Genomic DNA, 24,892 nt, shown 5'->3' with positions numbered 1-24,892 from the left:
CTTTCGTCCTAAAATTTCATTCGGATATATGCAATACTTTATAAAATATCAAAATAAACAACGTTGGGTTTCATCTATCGCCGCACGGCAAGAATGTTACCGACGACGTTTTGATGTTACTTTTCGGCACTCATTTTCACTTCTTCCGCATATCTTTTTACCCTTTCATGTGCTTCTTTTTAATAATCTTTACTGACATCTTGCTGTGAACCGTCTTGTTTTGAGTTGTAGTATTAAATTTATTTGAAATTTTTCCAAATGTTATTTCTTAGTCCATTCCTTTTTGCGTAGATCTTATGTATCATCAGTTTCAAAATTAGTGTCCAAGAGAAGTATCTCTCGACGTCGGTGCATTCTCGCCGTGTGGCGATAGACGAGACCCAGCTTTGTGTTTATTATTATGTTTTATTAAGAATTACATACATCAGAATGAAATAGAGGAAAAGTCAAAATAGATGAACATATTGGTATGTAAAATTTTGTTGAAAACTTTTGGTTATCAAAGATTTTATAGCAGTTGTAATATTACTTTTGGTTCAACTCTCGTCAAATATTGTTTCAGTAATGTTTTGTTTCTCCAGTATGTATCTGATACAGGTATTTGAAATAGTTTTCAACCAATATTGTATAGAATATTTCGGTAATACATGAATGAATTAATAAAATAAGGAATAAAAATGTTCTCCTGTATTCATTGTTAAAAAAAAAACCATACTAGTATTTCTTCCAATCATCTGATAAAATAGAAATTAAATTTGTATAACTTTTCCCTAATCAATGACACACTTATTTCCGAATTATCTTCATGTACAATTTTAATAATGCTTGACAACGTATTTAAAAAATAAACACACACACACACACACACAGGAATAACTTCGCATGATATATCTTTCACCTGAGTTAAAAATGAATTCAATATAACATGTTGCTACTATTCGTTATTTTTTAATTACAAAATATATTTATTTAATGAAACAACCACATTGTTTTGATTCGAATTAGAATATTTGTCAAAATGTAAAAAAAAATATATATATAAAAAAAATCAAGAAAAAGGTTCTGACTCGTGACCTTCTGCGTGTGATGCAGACGTGATAACCACTACACTACAGAACCGATAGAAGAGACTGCTATTAAAAGTAACTTTAAATTTCAATGAACATTCATTAAAAAAAAATTAAGCCAATTTGACCGTCTTGCGAACTTGAAAGTATTTAAAATTTATTTAAATACAACTTTGGATTATTGTTATCAATCATAAATCACCTACAGATTAACATATTTAAGCATGCCCCTTAAAAAAGTTAATACAACATTGAATTAGATAAGATTGATTCCTACATGTGTACATGTATATAATATCTATGTAGGAAATCTATTTTAAAAATGGTTATCAACAAATATTGTATAATTTTCAGAATTTTTTTAGTTAAAAAATTACAATGTCCATCTCACTCTATTAGATATTTATGTAATACATTATTTAACAGAGAGAAAAAAATAGCTCTAAATTAAAGAGTCTTGTTTAATTGCAAGCTAACCGATTTGAAAAAAAAAAGCTCTTATAAAATAATTAAGAGGTTAAATCGGTTTTTTATTTGAGATATTTTAAAGATTCGTGGTCAGTAAATAAAAATATGATCTGGAAGCGAAGGTATGAATTGTTAAAGTTAATGAAGTCATTTCATAATAATAAATTCTGATGCAATCGAGTGCAATATTTAATACATTATATTTAATATTTAGAATTCATAATCAACATTTAAATATAAGCAGAGTGGCGCAGTGGAAGCGTGCTGGGCCCATAACCCAGAGGTCCGTGGATCGAAACCACGCTCTGCTATAATGTTTTTGTGTTGTAAATGGTGTAGGGGTGAAATGTTGAGTTGGAATGATTAGAAAATGCTAAATATTTCTTTTTTAATTGTTCATATGACAGGCCCGTGGGAAGCAATTTCAGTTGAGGGGGCACTAACAACTAGCAAAAATTCCTTGACAAGCACAAAAAAAGGTCATCAGACGTTTTTATTGAGGGGACACAAGCATATAGTATTTACATGTATGTTTTCTATAGTACTCTATATATCAGCAAAATTATTGGGGAAGCCCCCCCCCCCCCCCCCCCCGTTTTTTAAAAAAAAAAAAGTGAGGTTCCAGCGAGGCTCGAACTCGCGACCTTCTGCGTGTTAAGCAGACGTGATAACCACTACACCATGGAACCTTGCACACTAGGAAAGTGTTAAAATAGAGATAGATTAATATAAATACATTTATGCAGCAAGGGGACCTTTGATGTTTGTTGATTAAAAAAAATTCACCATCTTATAATCATTAATTAATATAGGGGTACTACAATGACTTAGAGCAGTAGTAAAATTACACATGAAGGAAAAACTTGCATAAATATCAGTACAGTTGTACGAGTTACCTCCCCCCGGACATGTCTAAGGTAATCCATGATGACTCGCAAGACCAGTGGTGAAAAACCAACAGAAAAGATATGAGTAATGATTAATTAACTAACAAACTATAGGAAATCGTATTTGATTTATAAATTAAATAATGTCAAAATATCATAAATATTTATTTCTTAAGACTGTCTGAAGCGGTGCGTTTGGTGTGTGTGATCGCTTGGCCCTACTCCTTTATAAAGAAAAAAAAATTAATCAAAAATATCATTAAATACATCATTATCTGATTAAAGCAATGCTGCTAGATTTTCTTTATCTAATAATTGAAAAATATGACTTCAGAATGCACATAAGCCCACTAAAACGGTAAATTTTATATAAATAATATGCATTGCTTATGGGGAAAGCGTAGGGGCTTGTCTTCCGGATTGTTAAATGTAAAATAAATTAATAAAATTTTGAATCTACTTTAAATACACTTAAACGTTGTTAAAATAAAAGATTCTGGCACTTTCAGTCAAGAAAAACCACGTTTATACATAAACTCTGTTTAGGCCAGGTGCAGGCGCGGTTCCAGGAATTTTTTTCCAGGGGGGTTCAACCCACGCAAAAAAAAAAAAAATAAAAAAAATTCCAACCCAGAAATTTCTCGACAAGCAAAAAAAAAAAAAAAAAAAACAAAAAAAAAAAAACCTAGATTCCCTTCTTAAATGTATTAAACACAGAAAATATCTTGACAACCAAATGAATGGATAAAAATAAAAAAAAGAAAAGTAAAATCCATTTCCCAAACGTACCTTTTTCGTGGTGGTGATGATGGGGTTCCTGTTTTTTACTGGGGGGTCCAAAGTCATTTTTTATTTGCTTCAGTATATACTTTTAATGACTCTGCAAATTCCAGGGGGGGGGGGTTCCGGACCCCTCCCCCCCCCCTCTAGATCCGCGCATGAGGTGTCGTACGTCTTTTTTAAACGTGGTTTTTCTTGACTGAAAGTGTCAGAATCTTTTATTTAACAACTTTTCAGTGTATTTAAAGTGGATTCAAAATTTATTTATTTTACATTTAACAATCCGGAAGACAAACCCCTATGTAAGAAAGGGGTACCATTGACCTGTATACATGGGGTGCACACTTCCCACAACCCTTAACATTTTTTAAAACTCTTCTGGATATTTCATTACAATTTTAAAGCATTTTTTCCCCCGTGATTTACATTGGTTTATAACTATAACACGTACACTTACAGTTCGGTCTAATATTAAAATCATTGGGGCTCGGTTTTAAGATGGTGTATTTTGCGTCTTTTATTCTATATGTCTGTCTACTATACTGATTATAATAAAAATCGAAAATCGCCGAAATTCGCAGTATTAAGAAATCGTACTTCATAAATGTACATAAAATGAGAACTTTTCTCTTTTTTATGTACATTGTAATACGATTTTTTTTAATCTGCGAATTTCAGCGAATTTCAGCGATTTTCGATTTTTAGCATAAACAGTATATTTAAACAAACCGAGCCGTAATGATTAAAATTAGATCCTCTCCGATTTGAACACAAAGGTATAGCGATGAAAGATGAGCGGATCAAAAGATTTTATGTTAATTAATTTGGAAAACTGCTTCATATACATTTTCTTCATTGAAACAGTGTGAAGACTGAAAATTTCATTTTGAGTTTATAATTTAACACTATAGGCGGGAACCTTGGCTGATAAAGACCTTTATGTACTGCATTTACACAGAGTTGATTCTTTCTTTGATATAGATCAAATACAAAAATAGGACAGATTATGTGTCTTCGGGCTTGAATAAACAATATACCCGTTAGGTTTTATGTGTTTCAATTTTAGTGTCTTTACCCCTAAGGTGTGATGGTATGTACACTGACCATTTACATATTCTACAGTTCAGTGATTTTAAAAACAAATTAAACCAATTTTAAACGCGTGAAGATAGAGTTTATTCATAACTAGGATTGCTGATATTAACAAAAGATGTAATTATACCAAATAACATAATAAGCACTTTATAATGACTTGAATGGTAAGTAACGATGGCATGTGTAAAGTCTAGAACCCCCAGGGCACATTGACATTCCGGATTGTATTATCATTAGTGGATACCGTGAATTCTTGACCGTGTATGCCTCTCATTCATATCGTTTTATCATGCGGGACCAACTACTTTGACAAAGCCTTGTGTTCCAGTAAGTATAGAGGTTTTACGATGTGTGTTGTGAGACTTATAACGGACTAATTCCCACCTTATTCAAATTGACAATCCAAAGACATTTAAACACAATAAAACCGTCCAATTCTTCATTCAGAGGACATTATTCAAAGGAAATAATCTGACATCAGCACCCTAGGTAAGCAATGTCTTCATTTTTTATGATTAATATGTTTTCAACTTGATACACTTTGAAATATGAAGTAATTTCGCTAGAATAATTACGGATGCATTCTTAAATGCACCTTATGCATTTGTGTGGAAACAGTACATGCATATTGCACAGAAGGGCTATAAGAATTTCTTAGTGGCTGTGTAGAAGATTTGATATTTTTCACTATCAAATATAATTGTACATGTGTATAGATTGCACAGAAAATGTTTGAAAACGTTACAACATTCCAAAAGATGACAATCCAAAATCATTTTTTTACATCTACAATTTGAGTAGTACTGGTGCAATCTATACAATTAGGCAAAGGTATGCACTAGCCCTGGTTTAATTTTCTAAAATTTCATTTCACTGGATCACAAAGAATGGATACAGAGATTTCAATTGATAACGCTTTGAAAAAGCACAAACCAAAAGAATGCACACGACCGCCCGACTCAAAGGTCCGTAACCTCTGATCATTCAATCTCCTATCCCAAATTCACATTTTCTTTCAATGATATTAAGTTACTGTCATATTTTAAGTGAAAGAACAAAACACTCTACTTTGGCCTCGGTCTTACACAACATACTCTTACTACAATGACTGGCAATTTGTTACACAAAGGCTTTCAAGCCTGTCTAATTAACTGATTTAAAATGCAATTAAATTTTAACTCAAGATAGAGAGTTTTTCCCTTTTGAAGTTTCAACTGAGATGGAAAGAAATTCTTTTCTAATTCCCTCACTTAAATGGCCTTAAGTGTATCCTTGTGTTTAAATACCTGATAAATATTGAATGTAATCGAACTAATATTGAACGGAGAGTAGACCTGATTTGGATAATAAATACCGAGGAATGTACACACCTTCCTTTCCGTGCACGGTGTTTTTGTACATAACAGTGACAAATCCCGCCAAGAAGGCTGACAGACGACATTTAATACCAATCATTCATGACATCATATCATCCAAATCCTACAGCTAGGTCAAGAATTTACCTGTGTAAATAAATGTTAAATGAATAGCATGATGTTGAGAGAATGTTAATTCATTAAAAAAAAAAATCATTTTTCCCCATTGAATATATTATCTGGCAAACTTTGTTAAATAAAAATCTGCAAACGTGACTATTTTTTTTATGAAACTTATAGTACAATGTTCCATATTAGTATAGAACAATGCACGGTCGCCTACTCAAATCACAAAATTATAATGCATGTACCTTAAGTCTGTACAACTACTCTCCCTTCCTTTTCTGTTCATCTTTCTCTTACAAACATGTATCTTAACAATAAGTGATCTGGTGTGACCCAAAATTAATAGTGGTTCCGTGATTTCACAGGATGTGTATGAATATCTGTCCTTTCCACCCTAAAAAATAGTTGTCTATGGGCGACAAATGGCCCATTGACAAGAAAACGTCTTCGGGGGCTCTTAACACAATTTGTAATAGATAAACTGCTTCTTCTCAATGACTTTTTGTACAACGACTATACTAGGCGTTTTAAGGCCGCTTCTCTATCTGACATTGTGACAATTTCTACGATTTAAAAGCCCTCACCGGTTAGTAATTATATAGGTATTCTTCAGGTTCCATCAATGACAAACTAAAAAGGTCGGACCCGAACACGTTGTGATAATTTCCTTAATGGCCGTACAGGGTAAAACATAGATTTTACTTTCATATTAAGTAGTATATCTCGGCCATTTCTATACTAAAGTAATACTTGTAGTTCTTATTCTACAATTCTACTGGAGAACTCGAAGTAGTACATCCTACATTGGACATTAAATGTCTCGTTACTTCCATTATTGTTCATTTATTCGGAGGGATTAACACCTTTGCATGGTCCACCTAAGACTCCAGTTTTGCATGGTAAGGCCAGATTGTTTTTAGTTTATTTTGAGTTCAATTTTAACCAACAAAAACTTCATTGAAATTGAAGGTATACAGTCGTATATGCTGATGACAGTATTTTGTAACTGACAGATATTACTAAAAGAAAAGATTCTAGAATAGATTACTAAACAGAATGTCAGCTACCTACTGATGAAAATTCTAATAACGCTCTGTTTACCACTGAATTCTTGTCTGTATTACTCTAACATTTATAATATAGGTTGTCCAATGTTACATCTACCTTTTACCTTAACAGATAAGCTTCCATCGATCACATTAAAGTGCATTTGTTTTCGATGGCTTCTTTATAAGTTCGACAGCTTCATGTGTTTGTAATTCCTTGTGTTAGTATGCAAGGTCTGATATGCTAGGTCACTGATTTCTAGTCGTTTATTGATGCTTAATCAACTTGCATAAGTATTGTAAGCAGTAGAGTAAAACTAAGTTTATAAATGTGTGATACTTGGAAACAAATACACTTTCCTCAGCTACTGGAAAAGAAACGTGGGACATACATTTTCAAAAATGCTCTATTATATTAAAACGGGAGATTCTTCAGATTCTGCGAAAAGACAAAAATATAATTTACTATTGAGGTATATTAAAAAAAACTTGCGAAATTCCAATTTATTTTTTTCCTCATTTATAAAGGAATGCTATTGAGCTGAATTCTGTAGTCTTTTTTTTCTATTTTACCCTCATTTGGGAAAAAGAATTAAATATTTTGCCATTGAGCTGAATATTTGTGGTCCTTCTTTCTTATCTATTTTCTTTTCATATCAGATGGTCGGTTAATTGTTTAATTTTCGAGTTTAAACTCTATTGTGCTTGCTAAATTAACCTTAAACTTACAGGATCGGTAACCCGTGGACAAAGATTTCTAAAAAGGACAGATTTATTTCAAGGTAAGTAAAAATAATTCCCACACACGAAAAGACAAAAATGAGATTTTCTGTTAAAGCGATTTATCATAATGGTAATACTTCCAAGCCCCTGTAATGACAAAGGGATGTAAAAATATTGACAGAGCCGCCAAAATAATCACCGACATACACTGAAGGCTAACGTACTACACACAGTATTAGGACTGTTCATTTGTACTGTTTATCATTTCATGTTCGTTAGATTGTAAGGATGATGAATGGTTTTGTTGTTGACAAATGCACAATTTAAATGTCGGAAACATGCACACCGAGGGTTGATCATTTGTCTATAAGGCGAACACAACATTGCACCGATTTTGGAACGCACAAAAGCAAGGCAAACTCCGGGTATGCAAGCAGTTGTCAAATGTTTTTAATTTACCCCGATTCTTTTCTTCCACTGGAATGTGCGGTCAAAAGGTTGTTTTAACTTATACAAAAGTCTCCTAGTTTATCTTTTTCTGATTTTACGACTGCCGAATGTAGTGGCACGAGGGTCCTCCTAAACAATCCATTTAATATTCCATGATGTTATTTCAACAAACGAGCCACTTCTTCTGCATTTATTGAGTGAGAAGTAAATCTTTGACAATGTCATCCACAATGGAACCTGAGGACGCACTACTTTAACGACATCGATAGCACTCTGTGTATCGGCGACATGATGACCTCTTCAGGAACAGTGCAGAGTCCTTCAGATAAAGACATACGATACGAGGGGAATGTTAGACACCCAGGAATGTCTCATGCTGAACTGAAACAACGGTACATAAAATAGAAACAAGTCTGGCTTTCCAGAAAGCCTGAAATGTCATCTCTTTGGCTTCATTAATGTCACAGAATAAACAGTGGAATGTAACATTTTTTCCTCAGCTATTACAGACAGAAGAACTTTTTTCAAAGGGGGGGGGGGGGCACAGAATAAACAGTGGAATGTAACATTTTTTCCTCAGCGATTACAAGCAGAAGAACTTTTTTTCAAAAGGGGGGGGGCACAGAATAAACAGTGGAATGTAACATTTTTTCCTCAGCTATTACAGACAGAAGAACTTTTTTTTCAAAAAGGGGGGGGGGCACAGAATAAACAGTGGAATGTAACGTTTTTTTCCTCAGCGATTACAAGCAGAACTTTTTTTCAAAAAGGGGGGGTAGTCAGAAAAAAAAATTACAACTTACCTGAATAATCTTTCACTAGGAAAAAAGGGGGTGTTCAAACTCGAAATTCTTATTTCGTGGATCGGAGGGAAGATTTAAACTTTTTGACTCTCTCGAAAACACATTTGGGGGGGGGGGGGAGTACATGTATGAATATGCTGCAACAAAAAAATGTGGGGAAGGTAGAGGCAAGCTGCCTTTCAGTAAATATTTGCAACAGTAATTTCAAATATTTTTTGTATATGTGTTTAAAAAATGTAACCACTGAGCAGTATTCGTAAAATTTGTAAACAATTGAACAATTGTTATACAAGAGGATGGGTAAAACCTTAGCGTTCTTATTGACTTTACATCACAGCAGCTTACTCGGACAACAGCCAAGAAGTTTAATGCGCTAACTTGAATTAGTACGGTGTCATATAGTGAGACTCCCACCCCCATAGTGAGACTTCCCCCGGAAATATGGCTATATATATCGGTAAGACTCCCCGATGGGGGGGGGGGGGGGAGATCGAATTACTATATAGTGAGTCTTCCCCCCTAAACGACCATAGTGAGGCTTCCCCCTTCCATGTTCAGTAGTATTTAATTACATCGACGATGTATATATATTTGCATTTTGATAATGATCTTATAAAATAGATACATGTATGAATAAATATAATTAATTTAATCAGTATTTTATTATGTAAAGTCAGTTTACATAATTGGATTGGACATCAGGCATGGCCTATGTAAGTCCTCTCCAAGAAGGTCAAGGTTACAAATGTTAAGAATTGACAATGAATAAATATAGAAGTGCGCATTAAAAATTTATCGTGCACAGTAAATAATTGAATTGTTCCAAAATGATTCTTATCAAAAGAAATACATTTAACATTTAATAGATCATTACTCGTGGACTCTTGGAATTTGCTTATGTTACATGTAACCTTCATGGGGAATGCAATAAATACAATATAGAAAAAAAAGATGTATACTTGTAACAATAACGTACATTTTTCATTCAGTTATCTCACATCAATATACATGTGCATGTCATCCCATAATTATTTTTGGCTAACAAACTGTTAAAAGGTTATTAAGATGTTTTAATTATTAATTAACGGAGAACTTTTATTCATATACTGAAAAATATTGTTTTACAATGAAATAAAATATTCCGGAAACTACATTTGAGGGGAAGTCTCACTATGAAAGGGGGGAGAGACTGGTTATATAGTGAGACTTCCCCGGGAGAAGTCTCACTCTTGCCAGTCGATCTTTCGGGGGGAAGTCTCACTATATAGCCAGTCTTCCCGGGGTATATCTCACTATATAACCAGTCTTCCGGGGAAATCACACTATGGGGAAGTCTCACTATACGACACTGACCCTCAATTGATTTCGAAAGATTTTCCACTTTTAAATATATGGTTTATCCAAAGAAATAACCCTCACATGCATCTAAATATAGGTCAGTAATAAAATTTACACGGTATAAGCTAAAATTAGGCATTTACAAATTATCTGAAAGAGTACCAATTTACCAACCCTGATATTTAATTAGGCTGTTCAAGGAAACAATCATTTTATATAATAATATTTCAAGAATAAGAGAAGTGACTTGATAGCTTTTTTGCCACTAACCAATAATGCAATTTAAAATTACACAAAGAAAATGATTGCAGATGCTATAATTATAAATTCTCAAAATACGAGTCGGGTAAAGAAATTGCGTCTTTTATACAAAGGTAACAATATTGTATTTCTGACATTTATTTTTTATAGAGCAAAAAACAAAGAATAGTGCAGACATGCGTAAAAATTCACAATGATTATATAATCTTTCTTCCAATGCCTGTAGTTTTAACATTAACTATTTGTTTTTAAAAAAATATTTTAAAAATGGCATCAGGTTATTGAATGACTAAGATACACATAAAAGTAAAATTTTCGACATCAGTTCACATCAATCGTATTTAAACTTTTAATGCGAGTATTTACTTTGATTTGTTTTTCTGTAAATTCTTAGATCCACGCCTTGGCTGATCTAATCGATGCCATGTAAAGTGTACTTTGATACACACGCACTGGCCATCATTTACCGTACGTAACAGCCTAGATAACTGCATGTTATTTGAAGACCCGCCACTTTGTTTTTCTGTAAATACTTTGATCCACGCCTTGGCCGTTCTAATCGATGTCATGTTTAGTGCATTCTGATACACACGCGCTGACCATGATTAGAAAAATGCATGTATTTTGAAGACCCACCACTACCCAAGCGATATTGTCTCTGTATGACTCTCTATGATTTATGTGTAGTTTTTCTTTTTTAAGATGGCCTGTTTGACAGATCGTCCATTCTTTGTCATTTAGCAGTTTTGTTTACATCTCTATATTTAGAAATCGTGTCATTTGCCAGACCACCAGCTTATCATGGCAGCTTACACTGGGGCTTCATATCCGGGGTTACAAACTTAATGTGTCATCTCTCGAGAGAGATGACAATCATACAGAGCCAACAACGGTATCTTTTGTTTCTTTGACGTTGAATTACTCAGCGTCACTGAAGGAATTTGTCATACACACATAAGAAACCTATTATTTGAAAATTATTTAAAAATTGCGTTCATCCGAAAAGTAACAGCACAAGGAAAACAATTCTAATACAGAAGTTCACAAATAATACTCAATAGGGTATAGATTGTATATTTGAAATAGGTCTTCGAAGTGCAATAGGTATTCGGAATAATCCCCAAAAGTTCATGCTGAAATTAAATGTAACTTAAGTTGTCATGCAGCACAGTATTTGCCTCTAAGTCTCTTATGGTCTGATAAATGTAGTCATACTTCTACAGAAGTAAATACGCTCTTGATCAAGAAAGCTTAGGCATGTAGTATCGGGGTGGTTGTGGTTGGCCCCTGTTTTAAAACATATAATGTTTTACTCTTCATTTTGTATGAAAATGTTCATTGAAAAGCTGGTGCCTCACCCACTTTTTGTAGTAATGTAGTAAAATCCTCCCATTTTAATGCATTTAAAAAAAATGTTGAATAAATTTGAAACCTAACCATTTTATCCTCCCTTACGAAATGACTTTCGAGTATAAGCAATCATTATGATACTTTCAAGTAGGCATGGTCTAACAGCTGTGGTGATACACAGAACGCGTCAAGTAGAGTCTTCCTACTCAAGTCTGCTATGTTTACATAATTACACAAAACACTCTTCATTTACAATTAGGACAGGTAAAAAAATGTAAATATTTCACGACCCAAGAAAAATTTCCGGTTTTACCGATTTTAGAGCTGACGTTATCGAGATAAAATCGCCTTTGTTGCGTGGCTGTATTTGGAAGCGAGGCAAAATTCAATCAAAGGACGGGATACGTATAATGGAGATCCCCGGACTGCTAGCGGCCGCTCAGAAACGCAGGTTCGGATAAGCCAGGATGGCACGTGCTTGCATGTCGTGTGAGGGATTTAATGGAGCCAGTACGCATGCACAGTGCAATGGATTACAAAAACGCATGCATTCACACTGGACTGAACATGGCATTCAATAAATAATATTCCAAAGGATTTAATAAGATTTTTGTATTTTAAAAAAATGGGAAGGGACATCTGTTTTGGAGCAAAAGTGAGATCACAGGAGACGGTACGTTGGAGGAAGACCACCTTGCCATTTAACCTGACTTCTAGGACAGTAAAGGTAAACACAACTAGCCGGAAAAAAAGCTTATCGATCGCATTGTCGGAGTTTGTTAAACATGTACTGCTGAATGCAATTTCATTATAATTAAAACGAAACAATAATCAATTTCTGGTATAGTAGGATATATAAAATTACCGATTTAGTGGCATGCTTTGTTTTGTATTCATTAAATCAATTATTCATACATTTTGATAAAAAAAGTAGGTAATCAATTTGTATCAGTAGCCCACAGTTGTCACATAAATTGCGTGTTATATTAAAATCCATCCATCCATGATCCATTTCAACATGTCACTACAAAATATGTCTACCGGTCTATTTCAGCATAATGCTTTTTTTTTATTTCACTGAAGAGTATTGAGCCACTTAAAATGACATCTTGATTTGAATGAGAAATTTACCATTCCATTGTAATGGGTAATAGAAGACTTCCCGTGACTATGAATTCAACCGGAAATTATTTGTTCTGATTTATTAAATTCCACACAGTTGAGATACTGTACTTCATAATACGCTCTAAATCAGTTTCTTGATTTTGATCGACTTTTGACAGAAATTGCAATCAGTTATTGATAACTTTCAGATCTGGCTGCGTAATTTATGATTTTCTATTCCTTCATCCGTATATTTGTTGCTTGCTTTAAATTTCTTTTTCTAAATACTTGAATTCCTTGTCAAGTTGTCTTTTAATGGAAGCTGATTCCCTTTGGATTTCCATTGGTGGATTTTTGAATCTGTGAACGCATGATGCATATGCATTTAAGAACGATACAGTAGATTACAGGATAAATATCCTCATTTTACTGTTTTTGTATCGTGATAATCAAACAGATGACCGTGGCTAAACAAATGTTGTTGTTCGGCGTACCCTTACGATGACCATTGTGGTGGAATAAGAAAACAAATCAGACGGCTGTACTGCAACATACGTTCATGAGAAAAATATAATTAAGACTGAAATTGCTTTACTATACATGCATACGAGACAGGATTTAGAAATTTGTTATGTTAGGAATTTTTATCAAAATACCTTACGTAAAAACTCCACAGCCAGTTCTGTTGCCTAAGTGGTTTGATATCATATGCATTCTAAAGAGTACTTTGCAAAAGAACATGCAGTTATGATAGACAAAGTGATTTTATTGCAACTACCTACCCATCTTTATTGCAAATATTATGTACTATTTGTATCTGTAAATATACCGGAACAATGAAGTAACTCCCTCTAGGCTGCCCTTCAAAAAGGAAGTAATGTCTATGTTTTTCTGTCTTCGAAAACTTATCACACGTGAAATTTTTATTTTGGCACACTTCTTGTTCGGTTTTGACACACCAACAAGGTATTTTAATCGCCTTTTGTGACTCAGACAATGATCTGCATGTAATACTATAATAATCTTTCATAATCCCTGGCGTTTCTTTAATTAGATTATCTTCAATCAAATATTCATAAAACCATTGACTAATTTTAATTGATGTAAGAGATTAAGCGTTACTTTATACAGTGCCTTTGTGACACACTAACTTGATTTATATTAGGCAGCTTTTAACAGTCCTAGAATGAACTCGAGGAAATAAATTGCCACTACTTGCAACCTTTTCACTTCACATGCTAAAACCCATGCAATTTAACATTATTGGAACTATGATTCTTTAGATGTTCCTCTTGCAGGATGTGGTTTCCAAAGGTAAATTTGTTTCTTCGCTTTGGTGAGATGTTGCGATTTTTTGGCAAATATAAGCTCTTCTCGTGTATCACATTGTTCTCACTTGCAATAATAATATAACACATAATGTGGCAAACTGTGTACTCTGTTTTATATTATGCGTATACACATATCATTTATTTTGTCGTGGATTTCAGATTTATGAAAACTTGAAATTAACTTAATTGACGCAATAAATCCAACTTTTTTTAATTATAGGGATAAAATGATATATACATATATTTGCTTTAACATTTCATATGAAGATGTTTATCGCAATTACCTTTAATTTATTCTCTTAAAACACATTCTCCGACAATCTATTCAAACAACTTTGCCATTAATGCCCAGCTTTTGCACAACGTGTTTGATGGCCCAATTATCTCAGGTAAATTTTACAATTTTCGGAGTGGGAGCGATTTAAATCTTATTTTCAGTTAAAGATAAGCATCGTACGGTGGTATAACCCTGTCTGTCTCCAAACCCACAACATGCAGCCAACTCACCCTCCCGTGACCAGGCTTTGTCAGAAAGAGAAAGAACCCGGAGGATGTCATGTGGGGGTTGCCGGGGGATTTTACATAATGTTAAAAAGTTAATCAATTGATTATTCCAATAAAGTGTATAGATGCCAAACGATAACTCAAATAGTTTTCTGCACTCTAAATCTTTAAATCAAATAAAGGCTCCTTCAGACAAGCGGAACTCGTGTTTGCTTTCAGAGTGTCCTATGCGAACCTTTACAATTTGTATTGACACATGTTTAAAATATATATATTTACGTATGAAGCCGAGATCTATTGGGCTTTATTCGTTACCTTGATGATCAAGACGACCCGTGAAGTCATTTGCATAAGTCATTTTGGTCGCAAAAAGAAAATTTATCTAGTGGAAATTTATTTATATTAATTGGTGTACAACAAGGGCCGGATTCTCAGTCGGCGGCATATTAGGGCGAGCAGTCGTCTGTCACCACATAAAAACATAAGTCGTGAAAAGAACACCGGGTCTGATGGACTCTCATTATTCATGAAGCTGCAATGGATATTATAAAACTCTTTTCTTAAATCCACTTCAACATACAACAGCGGACCAGACGCACAGCAAGGCAGCTTGTCCAATGGAAGAGAGAAAGAGAACGAATCTGGGTAGTTTTTGTGTCGTGTAGAATAACTGATCTGGATCGCCATTCAAGACCTGACGAGGACAAAGGATTAGGGAATCGATCATAAGGCACATTCAATGGACACTGTTAACAAATCATGTAAAAGACTAACGAGGGATTACGTGTTTATAGATAAAATGATGAGTGAAGCATTTAGAGAAATTTGGAACAATGTTTACTTAAGATTATTGTGAACTTGAAATTTTCGTTCTTTTGGACGACAGGAGAATGTCGCTTCTGAATTTTTATTCCTAACTCTGGAATCTGGGCGAGATTACGAGTACTGGATGAATTAAATAACGGAAAATATAGGGAGTTTATCTGAGCGCTACATAAAATGATTTCTTTGGACATCTGTAACTCAGTAGAGGAGTAAACATGTTAGGTGTCTGAAGTAAACTTTTAAACCTTCTAAGAATTCAATGAACGTTGTGCCGAACCTATTGGATAATATGCCGGCATATTGTATCGTGACAGTGATGGATATTTGATCAGGTTGTCGGGCATGTGGAATCCACAATAATTTTGTAATGGTTTTCTGAAGTCGCCAAATTATTATTTTCGGTTTTTAAATTTCATTCGATACGTGTTTGAATACACCTGCACTGGCAGTAACTATACTGGCTATTGAATTCCATTGAAATAAGGGTGCAGGTTTAATTCCTTGTTGTAGTGAAAAAAGCATAACGAGTGATGTATTCTCGAAAGGATTCCCCACCAAAATACAATGCAACCTCGGGACACCCAACGTACAGGAATGTACAACAACTGGCTCAGGAATATAGATCTTTATCGTCGTCTAAGGACAATGTGGGCACTGGAAGAGGTAGAGAGAGTAGTTCCGACTCTGGCAATAGAATTTTACATGATAAGCGATTCCCAGTGTCTGACTCGAGAACGGAGGGTGGTCACCAAAGACCTAGTCCAGGTAGAACGTACAAGCAACGCAACCAAGGAGAAGATCTTTATGAAAATGCGAGATTTTACAAACAACAAGCAATATATAATTGGATGAACTCCTCCGAACAGGTAAAAGAGATTGGTATGAAGAGACTAGTTCGTGCCCCCATAACGTTGCATGTCATGTCAATTCGCTTGCGATTTGCACCGATGCATTTTTTAAAGTTGAAGTTTGTGCGTGTATGTATCCTAAAAAATATCGGCAAAAACTGGTAATACTGCCCCGTTTCATGAAATTTAAGCAGTAGCTTTTGTTATTGTGCACATGTTTGTGAAAACCTCTGATTATATCAGATAACCGCAAAAACCACTCATGTGTAGCGACATCAATCTAAAATATGAAGGAATGTCAAGCCTGAGAACATCTGTTATGTACCTTGTAATACACTACAAACAAATGTTTAATTAATGATTTTATTGTTGTTGTTAAATTGTAGGCATTTGAGCGTCCAACCCAGGGAAGATCCAGTGGAAGTTTCAAAGGTTCATCTCTTGTAACAACATTAATTGCCCAAAATCCCATAAGGTTCAAAAATCGCACTGCTGCTTTGCAATTTGCTCAGGATCTATTTCGCAAAGGTACCATCAAAAGTGTTCATGGTGCCCGGTTTTTCGAGGATTCTGAGCTTTTGTATGTTTGGCAGGATGAGAACCACCAACAGGAGAGGTCCTCTCGAAGCATGACGTCATCAGATCCTACATCTCACACTTTTTCCAGAAACAACGTTGACACCAAATCTACAGAAGCTGAAACGAAGCAAAAATCGTTTATAAATGATTTCTTCAAGGAGCTCGAGGAAGATTTTCCGGACACTAAAAATTCTACAGATGTGGATCGATCAGGGCACTATGCGTCACTGACCCCGTGGGCCATACAAAGGGCCAGTACTGCGTCCAGTGACAGTTCTGCGGACACCATATCCCATAGTTATTCTAAATATAAGAACGCATCATCAAGGACAGCTGCTCCATTTTCAATGGCTACCTCACGAGACCATGAAGTTATTCCAGAGGAAACATCAATAGAAAGAGCCGAGGGGCATTCTTTGGAACTGGAACTTGATCGCAGTTTGCAAAGGATAGGCGAACCTTCAGCTACACGAAGATGGCCGGATCCTCAATATAGTTATTCAGATAACGAAAAACAACTAATAGAGGAAATGAAACGGATGAAGAGGGATCATACGGAAATAGTGAAATCATATGAAGACAGGGTATCGAAGCTAATGACCAAGATGGGAGAGCTGCGAAGTATAGCTGAAATGCTTGAAAACTCAGGAACAAAACCGAATTCCTATGGGGTTCTACAGAAATCCACCTTACTTAATCTTATAGGTAAGACTCTGGTCGAAATGTACTATACCTTACTTAAGTTAAAGGTAATATTCTGGTAGAAATGTACTATAATACCTTACTTTATCTAAGAGGTTACATTCTGGAAGAAATACACTATACCTTACTTAATCTAGGCAAGATTCTGGTAGAATGTACACATAAAGCGTTGATTTATCAAAAATGATCCTATTTTTCATTTACGTTTGGTTGATCAAAGAATATTTTCCCCTTCAGCTACGAATTTTTCGAGATAAGACGGTATAGCTAGCGATTGAAAAATTTATCTAACACTTTTAAATTTAGAATGTGAAATATGTGATTTAGATTGAATTGACCCACAAAACAGATGTGTGGTACGCAAAATATATTGAAATTACAAGTAAACGCTACCTTTCCGAAAAGATGAATATCAAAATATTTCAATTTTAAACTAAGTATCTTTCACCCATAAGAATTTAATCCAATTTTCTCATTTTATGGAGAAAATGAATAGAGAAAATTTTTGTAACACAGATACCAAATTAGAACAGGATAGAAAGCAACCGGAGAACACCTTGGCTTACAGTTTGGAGCTACCTCCTCCCCTCCCCCCTAGACCAGGGAGGGGGAATGTTGTGTACCCCAACAAACCTCTCATTAGGCCTTCTGTTAAGATGAAGGACTTGGACTGGAATAGGATTATTCTTCAGCGTGCAGGTTAGTCCTCTGTTAAAGGTTAAGGACTAGGTTGTTGTTTTGTGCAAGTAAATGCAATTAAATGGTACTTATAAGAAAAATCGTTTTCACCAATTTAGGTGATGATGCGGATAGGAACGCTGCAAGTAGTACAATATGGCATAGTATGCTAGAACCTAAAATTGACAATGAAGAAGTGGAAAGGTTTGTAAACTTTAAGAGGAGAATACATCGTTTGTAATATTTTAATTTTGACTGTTTTTTTTTCCATAACGTACTGATCAAAACATTGAAGGTAATAATTAATTACAATCACTTGACATTTAAGGTTGTTTCGACAACAAGAAGGTACTAACATGGACGGAATGACCTTGTATAGTGACGTCATTTCACAGCGCGGAAAAACAAAACATCAAGTAAGCTATTTTTGTAGCGTTTTAGTTCAGTAAATATATCAACATGTACGGTTAATTTCCATACTTTTCTAAAAATCTGGATTTTTTTAATGACTCTTTTTTATCTGAAATTAATACTTCAAAAATCCTTATATGTAAATATGTCAGTGACTGTTTAAGTTCGGGTTAAGTTAATCTTTCCACGAGAGTTTTGTACGAGATGAACCTTTCTAGTAATTAATATAGGATCAGGTGCTTGTTTATCGTGGAAATCTGAGTATCGTTTGATCCATCATTAGGCCGGTCTTTCAGTAATATTGATTTAAAAATAGCGGAATAGATTGAAGTGGTAATGCTACTGGGAAAATTGCTGTTAGCATTTTTGTGGTCTTTGGTTTGTCTTTCAGTAGTTTTTGCTCAAACTTTGTCTGTAAAATAATTATCTTTTGGTTACTTTATAGTTAGTAACCATCCTTGAAAGAGAAAAATCAGGTCGGCTTGCCTTCACCATGAAAGCCCTACCTCATCCGATGGCCAAACTGTCGCAGGCAATAGCCACCTTAGAGATATTTCCTATAAATACAGACAGGTTCGGACAGTCAACTGTTCATTTAATGTATACATGTAACTCTAATAAGTAAAAAACATCAAGAAATTTTATTTATTTTAAAAATATATCACTTATCTTGATAATATAATAATAAGGTAATATTTAAAGAATATTTCGTTATTTTATAAAAAAAAAAAAATATTGAATTGATTTACATGTAATTTTAATAGAATTGCGCGATAACAATACTTTGTGTAGGTTTGCTGAACTGATGGAGCTATTTGGGGCTAGTACTGACGTTGACAAAATCAACGCCTACGTCAAAAGGAAGGGTCCTGGTATGTTATTAGTTTTTCTTATTCTTTGTCTTGTTTTGTTATATTTTTGTTAATTTTTTATTGATTTTCTAGAGAATCAAGAAAAGTTTCAAAATTCAGTGAAAATTACTTGCTTAGCATTGGTGAAACATAAATAAAATTGCAAAAACATTGACACAGCATTTGACATAAAGTACATGTACAAAAAAGCCACAATGAAAAAGAAAAAGAAAATTAGAGAAATACGTGATTGTTTCTTTTACAGGAAACTTAGACCACCCAGAATACCTTCTTTATGAATTATCCAAAATGGAACATTTCCGAGAACGCGTGGATTTCTTACGTTTTCGGTACAGAGCCCAATGGCAGCTCTTTGAAATGGGTGAGGAATAATAATTATTTGTTTCATTTTTCATTACAAGTCCAGAAATATCACAAGTATTTCCGTTTTATATTCTTACTATTTTATTATTAGCTCTGAGTTCTCTTTAAAGAATATGAGAAGTGGAAAAAGTAAGTGAATTTGAATTTTAAAAATAATTTCCACTTATCGTAATTTAGATCAGCAACTCCGGGAATTACAGACTGCCTGTGACGAAATCACTAACAGGTAGGTTTCCTAATCAAATAAAAATTAAAAAACCCTGTGTTCTTTCATGAAATAGAATTAATTTTCTATTATCTCACTCTGCAAGAATGATATTTGGGTCAAATTTGATTATGATGAAAAAAGAATATTAGTACAACATAAGATACTTTATGGACTAAATTATTAACTATGGAGACTAATTTTACATTTAGCCTTTCCCTGAAGAATCTTTTAGAGACCCTTCTGGCTGTTGGAAACTACCTCAATGGATCCTCACAGAACGGACAGGCCGATGGTTTTAGCATCAACATCCTTAACAAACTTAAAGATATAAAAGACATTGTAAGTGACTTAACGAATTTCTAAAGGAATTTAGTTATATTTCAATGCGTGCATCCAGAAGCCATCAACCAGTAGAGCAGCTAGGCATATAAAATTTGCTGCTCTTCATTTACAGTAATAACGTAATGTGCACTTCATTAAATATTAATGAAATTAAAACGTACAAATGAATGTCTGTTTTTGTTCTCAGGATGACAAGGGTAACTTGCTGGAGTTTATTATGAAGATGTATTGCCAGTTTTATGAGGTGGAAATCGATATTGGATGTCCCACTCGATTCCGACTTCCTGAACCCTCCAACATGAGACACGCTGCCCAGGTGAGATAACACTGTGATGCATTTTACATGCTTTTATGAAAATTAAAGGGAAATACATGTAACCTCTCTTTAGACTGAATTTCATTGCTTGAGATGAAGTTTACTTATTTATTTTTTATGTGGCAGGTGTCCTTTGACAGCATACATGAATCTCTGGCCACACTTCATGCGGAACTCCGGTCATTTCAAGACAAGGTACATGGTCTTACTTTTTACAGAATAGAAAGTGATGATATATTCACTGTCACCCTTGTCTGTCCATTGACATTTTGTAATTTTTCAGATCATGGAAAAGTTGACAAAAACGGAATCATCACATTCTGTCACCAGTTTTAGAACCATTGCTGAACATTTCTTTACTTCAGGTAAGAAATCTGCATATACCACACATTTCGTCATAATTCATAATTTTTGCTTCCCTTCATTACAATTTGAAACTTTATTCTTATAAATGTAGAAAATGACCTACCGTTGCCTCATTAATTAAAGCATGCTATCATAAAATTTTGTAGCACAAGAGGTAATGACAGAAGCAGACACTCACCTTAGGGAAACGAAGGAAGTGTTCGAAAATACAAAACTGTATTTTATGTATGACAGTCCCCAGGTAAAAGAAATCTTTAAATTCTTTTTTACACATTTGAAGACTTTTTTTTAATTATCTACATAAGAAATATTGAAATAATTTGTTATTTCAGTGTACTCCACAAGATTTTTTCCAAATTTGGGCTGTGTTTCTTCATGACTGCAAGTACTACTGGAAGCTTGCCCACAGAAAGATAGCAAAAGACAGATTTGAATTTGAATTTAAATACAAAGGCCAAATGGTAATGTGTCATTTTTGTAGCAATGTTGATTTGAAATATTCTGAGTTTGGAGAACTTGTATCTGAACTATTCTCCTTAAGTGAATTTTTTTCTGTTTATTATTTTTTTTTTTGCAGTCTGTTAACTCAGCTCATGGGTATGATAGCTTCCGGGCAAGCATGCTCAGACGACTCACTACATTACATCGGACTATTCCAGACAGACCATCCTCAGGGAATCAAAATTTGAAACCCCAGCTCAATAACTGGACTGACACTGTAGATGCAAAAGATCCACAGGACATTCAAGATAAAAACAGTTTAACTGTAAAGAAGCAAGATCTAGACATAACATCGTCCTCATCACCAAAACTCCTAACGTCTGAGCCACCTGCAAGTCTTCACAAACCACAGCCTTTGATGAATGGTCATCAAGAGGTTCCCCATTTACAAAATTCGTCAAATTATGAAAACCACGAAGACATAGAGAATGTTGGATTGGGTTCTCAGCCTGATATTCGTAATGATCCTATTGACGATAGACCGCCTATGCCACTACCTTGTCAAGAGTCTGGTGATCAAAAACATGCAGAGAAACAAGGGACGTTCTCCATTAAAACATGGTTAAAACGGGAGCCAGGTCGACCTCAGAGAAGTACTGAAAACAAAGTCTTGGGTGAATGCCGACCTCTTGAAACAACTGACCCACAACCAAAACGACCTTCTTCAAGTACCACATTTAGCAAACTACGTAGCAACTTTGTTCAAAAGATCACCGGTTCTAGCAGTAATACCCCAAAGAGACCTAATCAGCTCAGTGTTCATAATCATCAAAATACAGAGGTCTCTGAATCCTTTTCTAGACCTCTGGAGGTATCCCCGTCATTTACCCCATTAAAAATAACCACAGACTTTGAAAACATTGATCCGTACATGACAAGTTTAGGTCGTGATGATCGACAAAACACAGAAATGTCCAATAGTGGTGCACGGAATTATCCATATACAAGCTCAGCTGACAGGCGAAACTTCGATCATCGGTTGACGGTGGGTCGGCGTGGAAAACACACAGGAAGAAATGGGTCAGATATTTCCACGGAGTATGCTGGATTGTACCACACACCTCCATTTTCAAACACTGTTTCTGTGGACAGAGATGGATATGCATCACCAAATGTGATAGGTCCATTCAACAAGAGTGATATTAATAACAATGAGAAACATATCAATAATGAAAGTGAAAATGAAAGAGATAGAAGTGTTCATGTACTTTCACGAGCCCCTTTATCGCACACTGACCATCACAACCTGTCATTCCAATCTAGAGACAATGTGCCTGCAACAAAATTGATTTCAGGCAACTTGCCAAATTATAAATCAAAAAGTAATCCTAGACAAGTACGGCTTGATGTATCGTCTGCTATGAAATACCAAGCAGAAATAGGATCGCAACAACATATGGAAATGACACCTTCAGATATGTCGCACACAGACTTAAAAGTTCCTATGAGAGAACACAGACCTCCCCCTCCAATAGATAACAGTCCGGCTCAAACAGAAACGAAAAAAGAGTCCTCTTGGAGAAAGGATCTCAGTAAATTACACAGCGAGTCTCCACCATCTTCAAAACCTAGCGAAGAAAAACCAGTAAAAATCACGTTAGGTCGTGCCCATCAGCGGCAACAAAAGGCAGCTCAACAACAACAACAGCAGCAACAGCAACAACAAAACAATCTTAAACCGATTGCTGGAAATATAGGAAGCACCGCCATCAAAAGAGATATTCCACCCCAGAAACCACCTCGAACTCCACAAATGCAGCGATCCCAATGCCATATGGATTTATCCCAAACAAACGAAGATCAAGACAAACCAGTCGTCCCTGAGCGAAGTCGTGCACAGCATCATGCCATTACATCACTTATCAGTCGCTTTGAAAAGAACACTCCCTTGAATGATCCTTCTTCGATTAATCGAAATGTAAACAAAACTAAAAAATTAGCAATGACTTCAACTCCATTGACAGAAAGCAAACAATTCACGGAGGATGGGGAAGACCCTCCTCCACTTCCTCCTAGATTTGATTATCAATACCCCGAGGGTAGAATACAATATACTTCAAACTCCAACGAGTCAACCCTAGTCAAGACGCCGGTCAACAACCAGTTAGACAATAAGCAGTCACAAAGTGTACCAAATTATTTACATTCCAAACTCTCTAACCGTTTTGATGTGCATTTAAGTGATACTAAAGCTTCCCTGCCAAAACCTGTTCATTCCCGGGAAAGCACTGGTCTTAGTGATGTAGAAGGATATACCGATCAACTACGCAAAGCCGCTAGTAGTTCTGTCTTTGACAGATACAAGCAACACAGACTACAGGCTCATTTTGACAACGATTCTAAGCCAAACGTTGAAACAGCTCGTAGAAATTTAAATCTGGTTTATGACAGACAAAGTGGTTCAAATGCAAACTACAACACGCATCAACCTGTGGCTGCTCACTCTACCTCTTTGCAAAATAGTACACCACAATTTACCAAAGTCAATCACAATCACGTGACGCCGTCTCCTTCCTCTTACAGCCAAAGAAATACGCGGAGGGAGGAAGGCTCAACAGCTGTAGTCAAACCCTCAATAATGCAAGGGACGGTCATGGACTTTTAGTGTGCATGTGTTTTACATTTCAAAAAATATTTCAATATTTATATGACAGGGTCCTTACAAATCTCTATGATTATCTTTTCTTTTTTTTTTTTTTTAGAATATGTGCAACCAAATATTGTATTATATTGTATTTTGTATTCAAATTGTTTACTATTTACAAATTATATTTCTGATAGATATTTGACGTCAGATCTGATATTTTATACAGCAATTTTTGACTTAAATGTTATTAATATTTACATTAAATTATTATTTTGAGTTGGATTTAGTGTTAAATTGATGAATATAATTAACGTTATTGTTTACTTTAAAAGAGGTACATAGTTAAAACTATATTATTCGTAGGTTGAACTTAATCATCAAGTGAACATGCAAGCCATCCGGTGTCAAATGTACAGTACTGATATAAATTTCTTCCTGCTAGAACTAGTACTATTTTTAAAGGCTTTTTGAACATAACTTATCTGAAAGAAAGCATTCAATTCAGGCAAAAATAAAAGAAATTTTTTTTAAAGAAGTCTTAGTCTAAACATGATCATGATTCCGCATCATTCAAAACACGTACTTCGATAAGCATAATTTATTAAT

The 24,892-nt window shown here is 34.8% G+C and overlaps 1 protein-coding gene and 2 non-coding genes across 4 annotated transcripts; 2 read left to right on the top strand and 1 right to left on the bottom strand.

Moving 5' to 3' along the window:
• Positions 1-1,774: 1,774 nt before the first annotated feature.
• Trnam-cau (transfer RNA methionine (anticodon CAU)) lies at positions 1,775-1,846 on the top strand. Its single transcript has one exon. It is a non-coding gene; the product is annotated as a tRNA-Met (tRNA).
• A 305-nt stretch (positions 1,847-2,151) lies between these two features.
• Positions 2,152-2,224, bottom strand: Trnav-aac (transfer RNA valine (anticodon AAC)). Its single transcript has one exon. It is a non-coding gene; the product is annotated as a tRNA-Val (tRNA).
• A 9,969-nt stretch (positions 2,225-12,193) lies between these two features.
• On the top strand, positions 12,194-24,568 carry LOC133172582 (uncharacterized). Of its 2 annotated transcripts, none has more exons than XM_061307505.1 (16): positions 12,194-12,476; positions 16,748-17,645; positions 18,159-18,341; positions 18,440-18,524; positions 18,649-18,736; positions 19,177-19,304; positions 19,524-19,603; positions 19,848-19,964; positions 20,144-20,192; positions 20,384-20,513; positions 20,704-20,832; positions 20,959-21,027; positions 21,116-21,197; positions 21,345-21,439; positions 21,531-21,659; positions 21,776-24,568. In XM_061307505.1, the coding sequence occupies exons 1-16, from the start codon at positions 12,375-12,377 to the stop codon at positions 24,302-24,304; spliced, it is 4,893 nt and encodes a 1,630-aa protein (XP_061163489.1). In that variant the 5' UTR covers positions 12,194-12,374; the 3' UTR covers positions 24,305-24,568. The 2 variants fall into 2 exon arrangements, with proteins under 2 accessions (XP_061163489.1, XP_061163488.1); XM_061307504.1 differs by lacking the exon at positions 12,194-12,476 and adding an exon at positions 15,975-16,379.
• The last annotated feature ends 324 nt before the right edge of the window (positions 24,569-24,892 follow it).

The sequence above is a fragment of the Saccostrea echinata genome, unplaced genomic scaffold (genome assembly GCF_033153115.1).
Source record: "Saccostrea echinata isolate AGI-Se365-2 ecotype Australia unplaced genomic scaffold, CSIRO_AGI_Sech_v1 ptg000054l, whole genome shotgun sequence".
Classification (NCBI taxonomy): domain Eukaryota; kingdom Metazoa; phylum Mollusca; class Bivalvia; order Ostreida; family Ostreidae; genus Saccostrea; species Saccostrea echinata.
This window is presented reverse-complemented; position numbering and strand designations above follow the sequence as displayed.